At 36.4% G+C, this 10,611-nt stretch overlaps 2 protein-coding genes across 3 annotated transcripts; one reads left to right on the top strand and one right to left on the bottom strand.

Moving 5' to 3' along the window:
- Window positions 1–223: 223 nt before the first annotated feature.
- On the top strand, window positions 224–5,158 carry tor1 (torsin family 1). 2 transcript variants are annotated; one of them, XM_077194554.1, is made up of 5 exons: window positions 224–546; window positions 2,352–2,617; window positions 2,747–2,922; window positions 3,312–3,439; window positions 4,033–5,158. In XM_077194554.1, the coding sequence occupies exons 1-5, from the start codon at window positions 360–362 to the stop codon at window positions 4,275–4,277; spliced, it is 1,002 nt and encodes a 333-aa protein (XP_077050669.1). In that variant the 5' UTR covers window positions 224–359; the 3' UTR covers window positions 4,278–5,158. The 2 variants fall into 2 exon arrangements, with proteins under 2 accessions (XP_077050669.1, XP_077050678.1); XM_077194563.1 differs by lacking the exon at window positions 224–546 and adding an exon at window positions 1,357–1,672.
- Window positions 5,159–6,519: 1,361 nt separating this feature from the next.
- nsa2 (NSA2 ribosome biogenesis homolog (S. cerevisiae)) lies at window positions 6,520–10,592 on the bottom strand. The gene is made up of 6 exons (XM_077194617.1): window positions 10,273–10,592; window positions 9,087–9,274; window positions 8,841–8,991; window positions 7,414–7,593; window positions 6,895–7,087; window positions 6,520–6,805 (listed from the first exon to the last, which is right to left on the bottom strand). Exons 1-6 carry the CDS (start codon window positions 10,273–10,275, stop codon window positions 6,738–6,740), a joined length of 783 nt encoding a protein of 260 aa, XP_077050732.1. The 5' UTR covers window positions 10,276–10,592; the 3' UTR covers window positions 6,520–6,737.
- Window positions 10,593–10,611: the final 19 nt, after the last annotated feature.

Below are 10,611 nucleotides of genomic sequence, written 5' to 3'. Positions count from 1 at the left end.
TGTCTATTTTTATTATCATTATGATAAAAAAGTATGTCTTTTAAACTGAAAGAGTGTGTAACATTTGCCGAATCAAATATGTGAGAAGGTCAGACCAAAATTGATTGGATATAGTGCAACCAAAAACAGATGCTTTGTAAACAAATACAAATATTGACACATTTTACAGCTTTCGTAGTCTATTTCTTTATTAAAATTGGCATTTCAAGCGGAATACTATGACGCCACAGTGTGGAACTCCTCGCAGCGCGCGCTCGATCTAAACGGACTCTTTTGATTCGGTGCACGGAAGTCACTCATCACTGTTTACTAACCGGATTAGGACATTGGGATATTGATGTGCTGTTGATTTCGACAGAATGCGGTTGGCATGTTGGCTGGTGTTCGCGGGCTGTTTCTCTCTCACGGCGGGGATAGAGCCGATCAGCACCAGCATCGCAGTCGGGATGGCCGCCGCGCTCACCGGGTTTCTGGCCAGTTACCAGAACGTGCTCTATTACTTCCATGAGTGCTGCAGACCAGAGTGGATCTCATACAACAAAACAGGTTTGAACGGGAGGTTTAGTCATATTTGTAGTAGGCTATTGGACGCTAAATGAATGTGCGCATAATTTCAGTGGTGCAAGGCTGGTCATAGTAACCTAGAAATCCACATTTTCCTTATATCAAAATGAATTTAATCCACATTTATCTTTATTTACATTTGAATGACAAACAAATAGGCAGCCAGGACATGCGGAATTTATGAACTATAAACAGCCTCTTGTAGCCTTCATAGTTTGCTGCTTCCTGGTAGTGTTTTAAAAAGCAGCATAGCATACAAATATAATGCATTCACTTTACACTTCTATCATATATAATCATGCATCATCTGGAAATATGTATTATTATTATTATTATATTTTGTAGCACTAATTCTTGTATTGGTGCTGATGATGGAGTTGTAGTCTATTTGTTCCCAATCAAGGCAATTCATGATAATGAATAATGTGTAATTCGCCCGAAATCATAATTTATCTAATCATATGTAGACTGGTTTTCACAGGTTTTTTTTTATCTGCTTGACACATCTGAAGTGTAATTCACACAATCTTCGTCTGCTTATATGCATCATCTGGAAATATGGAAATATCATAAATTCCGCATGTCCTGGCTGCCTATTTGTTTGCCATTCAAATGTAAATAAAGATAAATGTGGATTAAATTCATATATATATATATATATATAATTTTAAAATTAGCATATATAGACAGCGTGACAAATTGACCAGAGATGATCAAACAATCAATGCAACATCATAGACAGTAAAAGAAAACATGCACTGTTGAACTGAACGCTGCGCGCATGCGTCATTCGTCGCGCACAATCGTCGTCAATTTTCATCAAGTAGGAAGTGCGGTCTGTGAGTGAGTTGGAGCCTTCGTTTTGTTTTGTTTCGTTTCTTTTCTCCGTTTCCTATTAAAAGCATCGATGATTTATGTAGTAAAATGAAAGCTTGGCCATGGACAGCTTTACTGCACTGCATCCTGGTCTCAGGGCTGATCGTGGAGGCCATAGAGCCCTTGTCCACAACACTGCTGCTGGGAACAGGAGCTGCTATGCTGGGCAGGAAAATATATCGCTATTTATATGAAACGTGTGATAAGGACTGGGTCAACTTTAATGCAACAGGTGAAAATGTGATCACAATGTTTACTGTAGTTGGATTTGATCATCTACTGATCATGCACTTGTGCATTATGTCCCGTAAAAGCACCAAAAAGCCACTTAATGCTTCTTTCTACCGTTTTTATAATGGTTTATTTGATACTAATAATTATTATTATTTTTGAAATATAACAGCCACATTGTGTTTATTTTTAAATGATCATTGTAAATTACAGGGTTTGTGCAAGGTGCTTAAAGTGCTGGGGATCAGTTTGAATAAGGAAAGCAATATCTTTTTCATTGTATCCTTTTAATGATTAATATTGCCACAGTCATTGCATACTTTGTACATTCGCACTTTATTTGTACCATTTTGTTTTATTAGTATATTTTTATTATCTGTTAACCTTTTTTAGAATTTGGAAGTTAAAGATATTGTTTTGATAAGTGAGATGTCTGATTGTAGTCCTTGAAAACCCAAAAAGTAGTGCTTGAAAAGTCATTGAAAGTCCTGGGATTTCATTCTACAGTGTCTGTACGAACCCATGATTTCTTTCAGAATCTGTTTGATTTGATCAGCCAACATGCATCGAACAATGAAACTTTTGTTGTCTGATACATGCATTTATTTATTTATTTATTTGAAGTGCAGCTGTTCTGTATAAAGCATATGCTTACTGTAAATGTGTCCTCTCGTCCTCAGGACTGAAGTATGACCTCGACACAAAGCTGTACGGGCAGCACGTTGCTGCTCAGGTCATCATGAAAGCCGTCACGGGCTTCATGAAGAATGAAAACCCGAAGAAACCTCTGGTTCTGTCCCTCCACGGCTGGACCGGGACTGGGAAGAACTTTGTGAGCCAGCTGATTGCAGAAAATATATACGAGAAAGGAATGTCAAGCAGTTTCGTTCATCTGTTTACTGCAACAGCACACTTTCCTCACGAGATGCACATCAACACATACAAGGTAATGTGTTTTTTGTTTATATGTGCAAATACATGGAAATGACTATGTATTTCACTGCAACAACAAAATGCAACCAGTCAAATGTTTTATAGTCACATCTGTACAAAATGTATGTTTGCATTTGTTTAGTCCCAGTTACAGGAGTGGGTAAGAGGGAATGTTTCCATCTGCCCACGGTCCATGTTCATCTTTGATGAAATGGATAAAATGCATCCCGGGCTGATCGACAGTATAAAGCCTTACCTGGACTTCTACGACCATCTGAACGGAGTATCCTACAGACAGGCCATCTTCATTTTCCTCAGGTCAGTATTATTGTGTACTTAAGTGTAAACAGAAAATGTAAATCTGTAAATAATGTAATTAATGCAATTGGTCACTAGTTGTCAGTTTAGTGTGCTTGATGGGCGGTACAGACCAAAAATATTTTTCTATTATTTGTGTGTATATACGTATACATGTGTATGTATATATAAATACAGTAAAATATTTTCAAAATATAACTATAAAAATATATATATATATATTTTGATCAAATAAAAGCAACCTTTGTGAGCAGAAGAGACTTTGGATTTTTATTTAATTTTTTATTATTCCAAACTTTTGCCCGGTATGTATTTGCTCTGAAATGGCATGAAAGGCCTTTTTATTTATCAGAGGACCCTTTTACACCTAGCTGCTTTTGTCTTTATAGTAACGCCGGCGGCGAGAATATCGTCCAGGTGGCTCTGGATTTCTGGAGGGACGGGAGAGAGCGAGAGGAGATGCAGCTGAAGGATTTAGAGACGGCACTGACACTGTCCGTCTTCAACAACAGAAACAGTACGTCACATGCCTCTTATCTTTCTTGCGTTACGCAATAAACTGAGTGCATTTTAAGTAATTTTGTTACTTAGTTTCTCTGTAGTTTGTTGACGATTTCCAATATAATGAAGATCTCACAACAAATGTATTGTCTCTTTTTTATTTAATTTCCCCATTATATTTTTTGAATGTTACCTTTCATGCAGTGTGAAATTTAGCTGTTTGTGAATGAAAAAGGAGTGTAAAAGGAATGTAAAAGTTTTAAAGTGCACAACAAATTAAGTTATTTTTTACATTTTAACCGTCTCCTAAAAAAAAGAATCGATTCTGAACTGCTGAAACGAGTCGTTAGTAATTCCACTGGGCCATCTGACCAATTAGAGCAGAGTAGATCTGACCAATCAGAGCAGAGTAGACCAATCACAACAGACTGGGCCATCTGACCAATCAGAGCAGTGTAGACCAATCACAAAAGACTGGGCCATCTGACGAATCAGAGCAGAGTAGGCCAATCACATCAGACTGGACAAAATCAGGAAACTTTAAAATAGCATAATAGAGGCACTGTAAACATTTACACGCTTTTTTGTTTTTCTTCTCTCCATCCACAGGTGGTTTCTGGCACACTAGTTTAATCGATAAGAACCTGGTGGATTTCTTCGTGCCGTTCCTTCCTCTGGAGTACAAGCACATCGTTCAATGCGGTTTGTCCGAGATGGTCTCCAAGGGTCACGTCCCGGATAAAGAAGTGGTTGAGATGATGGCCCACGACCTGAACTACTTCCCTAAAGAGGAGCGCGTCTTCTCCATGCAGGGCTGCAAGATCATCCCCAGCAGGCTGGACTTCTACGTTTAAACGGGATGGAACAAAGAAAGACTTAAAAACAGCAAACTGGTTATCGTTTGTGTGCTTTTTTCACAGAAATCCCCGGTTATTCTGCAATAGAAAGAACTGGAGCAGAATTGCTCCTCAGACATTACAGCTTTACATGATGTCATGCTCTCGAAAGACTCTAAAGTGGGATGTTTTTTATTCAATCACAAGTGTTTTATACACTAATGGACTGTTTTATTGATGTCGCATCAGCTGCTTAAGTCCTTCTTTTCAAGGGTGTTTCTGTTGAAGATGATGTAGTAGCACAGGAAGCTTTTTTTTAAAGACTTTGCACATCTTGGAGCTCCAAAAAACACTGGCAATCTGCGATTTTAAGTGTTGATCTGTATTAATTGTTATGAGTGAGAAAAAACAACAATTGGCCTTTATCTTGAAATATCACATTTATTACTACCTTTTTAAAAGAAAAATGATGTGTTGGGCTCTGTTTGGGATCAAGAAGATCAATAGACAATTATACAAGACAATTGTAGCTTAACCTGAATCTCATTTTGATCTTTGAAACATAATGATCATTTGTTTTTCCAATTCGTCACTGTCAGGATTCAGATTTGTGTTGTAGATTTTAAGGTTGCAATGTCACATACTCTATTGCTACTGGGTCTGATTGAAGGTTTTGTTGAGTAAATACACAGTGCCTGTATATCTTACAAGAATACAGTTAAACATGTTTTTGTAAAATATATTATAGGCACTGATCATTATTTGATTATCTGGTTTGAACATAATTTCACATTTAGAACGCTTATGAAAATTATTTTTGAGATGCACCAAGATAAAATGAAAAAAATACTTGAAAGATTCTACATATTGATTTTGATAAAGCTTTATGACCAAACGGACTCAATTGGTCTTGAGAATTTTATTTTTGTACACGTTGTTAGTTAATTTCTATTACTTTTTTATTGAGCCTCCCAGTTGTCCATGATAACTGAATATGTCTTAAAATCCTTATAGTCACCCACATTGCTGGGAAACAATATCTAGTAAAACTAGACTCATAAGTTTTCACTTCAAATTCTAGCCAATGTAATACTTTAGAGCAGATAAAACAAATCATAAAAATCTTAATGATTTTCTATATCTAAAAATCTTGGTGTTTGACCAATTGACTGGGTTTCCACAATCTGATGTGTAATTATGTTGGTTTTCTAGAAATTCTGAAACCCAATTTTTTTTTATGTATCTCCACCTATAATCACCAAGCTTGTCAGTGAAAGGTCCAAAGTCCAATAGGAAAAATTTTCCTTGCAGACTTGTTTAGAGTATCTCCACCAAAACTCTACATAGTTCTTCTGACTGATCTGTCTGATCATGGTGTTATCTTTCTATTAAATTTCAGGTTTTATAGTTTTCCCAGAATAGTCAAAAAAAAATCCTAAAATATCCCTGAGACTTAAATTGACGGAATGTCTACGAATTCAAATTTTAACTGTCAAAACTCACACACATACACAAGGCCCATTTCTTTCTCTTAAATGAGTCTGTAAATAATTACTTTGCTGCGTAATGTTTATGACATCTGAATAATCTAAATGGCAGGTGAGAAGTGCCCCAGGATACCATGTAAATACAGGTGTATTACTGTCTGATAATGTCACAGTATCATGATATACCACCATAATAAAATAAAACAAAATTAAATATATGCTCTCTTAAAGGGATAGTTCACCCAAAAATGAAATACTGCCATCAATAACTCGCCCTCATGAACATTCTTCAACATTCATCAACTCACACATCAGCTGTGGTAAACAAGCTCAAGCATGTTACGCAACACGTTTCACCTTCAGCAAGAACCAATGAGGTTCATTCTCATGTTGAGCTTCTGTTTATGTTCGCTGATAAATGTTTATTTGTGAATAAAAGCCTAAATTAAATTATTTAAATCGATCGAGTCTCTTCAGAAGATTTGGACTAACCCGCTCAATTCATATGGATTAGGTTTATGATCTCTTTATGAACCCTTTGAAGCGTCAGTGGCGAATGTCGATGGAGGGACAGAAAGCTCTCAGATTTCAACGAAAAGATCTTCATTTGTGTTCCGAAGATGAATGAATTTAGGTCTTCGGGTCTTTAAGTCTTACAGGTTTGGAATGACATGAAGGAGAGTAATTAATGACAGAATTTTCATTTTTGTGTGAACTATCCCTTTATCACAGAATGCAGAAACATTCATGAAAAAATGATAAATGCAAAGAGGAACAGCTGAAAATTTTATTTGAAAATAAACAGCACTTTATTTCTGATCCACATTGGGTCCAGATGAGAAGACGAAACTCCATCAACTGTCTGCATATCATCCGGTCTTGTGGTTTCAAGACTTCCAGTACACTGACAATGACAACATTATTCCACACAAGAGCCGTTCCGGGCTGTACTCAAGAGGCACAGTTCCATTTTAAACGCTTCAGGTTTCCATTATACAAGCAACACGGCATTGATGCAGCCATCGTTTTCTGGGTTATTCGTCACCTGGGCATATTTACCTGAAACACATCATCACATTTCATTTTTCACTCTGAAACACATTTTAAGTATTGCATAGACGAAAAAATGAAGAGTCAATTAGACTCACCCCAGATGACCTTCCCGCCCTGCGTGACCAATCCGAGCTCACTGACGTTGACCTCAATGACCGTTCCCTTGGTGATGACGCCAAGCGTAGTGTACAGCGTGGACGAAGGGTTCTTCTTCACCCCCAGGATGGGCAAACAGAACGTGGCCTTCAGCTCAGGATGAGTTACGTGTGCCTTCTTAAACCTCAGACCCTGTAGACATTTACAATCACAACATCATCCATTAATATACATAGATATATGCATCTGAATGTATGTGTATATTATGTATGTATGCTAAATTGTTTATAAATGTTAACTTAAGGGACCTTGTAAAGTGTTGACAAATATTTACATATTTGTTGCATTTAGTGTGTAATAGGGCTTCTACTATATAAAATATAAAAACATTTGTGAGTATATATATATATATTTATATAAGATGTACATTTATTTGGCCTTTTTATTAATCCCAACTCACTCAAGATATTATTTTTATCCATATTGCCCAGCCCAAGAGTGCATATGTGATATTTTACCATAGGTCTGATGAAGCGCTCATATTTGGGTGGTTTGCGTGTGAAACCGTCTCCTACGAAACAGACTTTGGTCACCATTCTCTTCCAGGCCTTTTTCTGTCTCTTTCCTGTGCGGATGACTTTCAGAACCTCGGTTTCACCCTGGGCTCGGACCTTCGGTAAAGGAACTTCCCACTTTCCCTAAAGAAACGCATCAAACAAACACTATGCTTAGTAAGGAAACCAGATAGGACAAGACAACATGAAATGGCAGTTTTACTTCTGTGATATAACACATTTCTAAGCCAAACAAATTTTCAATGAATGATGGGACTTGATTTAATCGACTAATAACAGACTGGATTGGTCGAATTTTATGTTTATTTTAGTCAATATTTTTTGTCAATAAGGTTTAATTAAACCTTTGAACATTATCAAAAGATAAAGCAGAATCTTCTAGCTTTCACTTAATTGTTTCATATATTTGCTCAGGTACAAGTTGGTTATTATCGTTAACAAAAACAAAAACTATTAAAAACACTTCTGTTAATTGAAATAAAATAAAATTTTAATATTTAGCTAATTCAAAATATATTAATAAAACTATAGTAAAACTAAAAGAACACTGGGTACAACAGGACCAACATTTAGTCAATAATTGTATCCCTTAAAACTCATCTCTGAGAATCATATTTAAATGTTTTTCATGTGAAAAATAATTTCTTCATGCCTTAAAATAGCTTGAATGTAACTCTACACCCTGGCCTCATTTAGTATACGTGGAGGTATGAATATGCAAATTAGCTCCGCCTCCACTCACTCACTCACTCCAGCTCGGATTACCTGATCCACTCGCTCAACTTTACTGTAGCAAACGCTGCACAGTGGCAAGTAGAAATACTGGTTTAATTCAGCCATATATGTTTGAACCAGAAACTTTCAGAAGAGGAAGAGTGAATTATACAGGGTCTACAAGTGGATGTATCCGAATGGTACTGCGTTTTATGTAACACTCTCTACAACGTCGGACACATAACAGTAATTAATATAATTAGCCTTTTGCTTGACTATGTTATCAAACAGCTAATTATATGTTGCTAATGTTACACAAACCATGTTCCCGTTCGCCCCCTCAGAGTCAGACAGCTGCCTTTTAAAAATCAGTATCAACAATCTAAACTAACAATCAGTATCCTTATAAACACTTTGAACATCATAGAAAGTCAGTGGAGAAAAGCTACGCGCTGCCCGTGACTGGATAGATTACATATTTGTGACGGCAGGAAACGGGTGTTTTTAAACTACATTTTTGATCCTCAGCAATGGTGTTGACTGATGCCTTTGCACATGGTTTGTCTTAAAGCATTTACATAAATAAACAGACACATAAACAATATTAACCAGGGGCTCTTTAATATCACCAATCTGCTGTCTGATTGGATACTCACAGCCTTCTCTTTCCTCTTCTGTTTGATCATATTGGAGAGGACTTTGGCGCGTGATTGGCCCTCTCTGTCCAGCAGGTACGCTGGCACCGCCCCTTCTGGTGTCTTGTCATCGTCCTTCTGTTTGCTCTTCCTCTGCTCGTGCATCTTAATGCTGTAACGCAAATAAATATGCAACAGGTCATCAAACTTCCTTGACATTTAGCCTATATCTTAAGAAAAGTTAAGCTGATGGGAAGTAAAGCTCACGTCTTCTTCATCTGAATCTTCTCAGCGTGTCTCTGTTTGTGGTAGAGTTTGGCTTTGAGGCCGATCATCTTTCTGGCTTTGTGCGAGCGCTCGTGCGCCTCACGGCTTTCCTTCTTTCTCTTTCTCTCATGGTGGTCCAGACGATAGCCATGACGCTTGCGGTGTAACTCGATGTGCTCGTTCTGAGGCTGTAGACAAACACAGAAAACTACAAGTTCAACTACATGAATACTTGATTTTGTCTGTAGGTTCAACTCTTACATTTACACTCAGTTGTAGTACCGACTATCAAATGTTTTCCCAAATATGAATATATGCCCATAACTGAACTGGCTGAGTCCACTTTCCTCCAGCTGTATTGAACATACAGGTAGTCATCGGAAATATATCACTCAATGTTATAAGTATTACGCATTACAAATTAAAGTGCAAGCAAATAAACAGATATAAACACAAAGATAACAAGCAAATCAGCTGAGCTCTTCAATGTTGTGACTCACTGGGGTTTGTAATAACAATATCAGATGAATCACAAATATTATAAGCTTAAGTTATAAGTTATAAAATTAGCAAATTAGCAATAAATTGTATTTTAAAGTATACTAAAATACAAAACCATTATTTTAAATTGTAATAATATTTCACAAAATTACATTTTATTTATGTATTTTTGATCAAATAAATGCAGACTTGATGAGCATAAGATACATCTTTTAAAAATATTAAAAATAGATGTATGTAATAGTAAGTTAATATGTATACACATGCATGCATACATGCCTACCTAGTACCTACGTGTATGTATATAAACACATAGAGTCCTAGCAAAAAAGGAAACTAGAATTTTCATAACAAAAACCATAGGTTGATCTGTAGTGTGTATAGTATGTAGTTGCGTGTATATATATATATATATATATATATATATATATATATATATATATACACGCAACTACATACTATACACACTACAGATCAACCTATGGTTTTTGTTATGAAAATTCTAGTTTCCTTTTTTGCTAGGACTCTATGTGTTTATATACATACACGTATATACACGTATATATATATATATATATCACGCACAGATATGACTCAAACGAAATATAAACACACAGCCACATGTCAGCCAGACTCGCACTAAACAAAGACATTTACACGACACTGGCTACATTTTTCTTCTTACCATGATGTGATCTGTGGTGTTGAAGTGTTTATAGAGTTGTCAGGTGTTGTTTAATTCCCTGTTTGGTGTCTACCTCTGATATTTGGATGGTTTTATTTATGACTCGAGTTCGCGATGTTCTTCACTCAGAGTCTGTTCTGTAGAGGAAGCGCGTCTGTAAAACCCTCCGGTTTCAATCAACAGCAATGTCTGCAGTGCAAACCTACGTCTGTTTTGAGTATTAACCACTCTTGATATATATTCTGAAAATAAATATATGAAATAATATTTGGTTATTAATGTAGGAGTTAATGTCCGTGGTGCAAAATGGCAAATAATTCAATGTTTGCAAAGAAACGT

Source organism: Siphateles boraxobius, unplaced genomic scaffold, assembly GCF_051911475.1.
Source record: "Siphateles boraxobius isolate OS27281-9 unplaced genomic scaffold, OSU_SipBor_1 11, whole genome shotgun sequence".
Classification (NCBI taxonomy): Eukaryota; Metazoa; Chordata; class Actinopteri; order Cypriniformes; family Leuciscidae; genus Siphateles; species Siphateles boraxobius.
The sequence above is the reverse complement of the archived record's forward strand: the minus strand, read 5'-3'. Positions and strand labels throughout refer to the sequence as shown.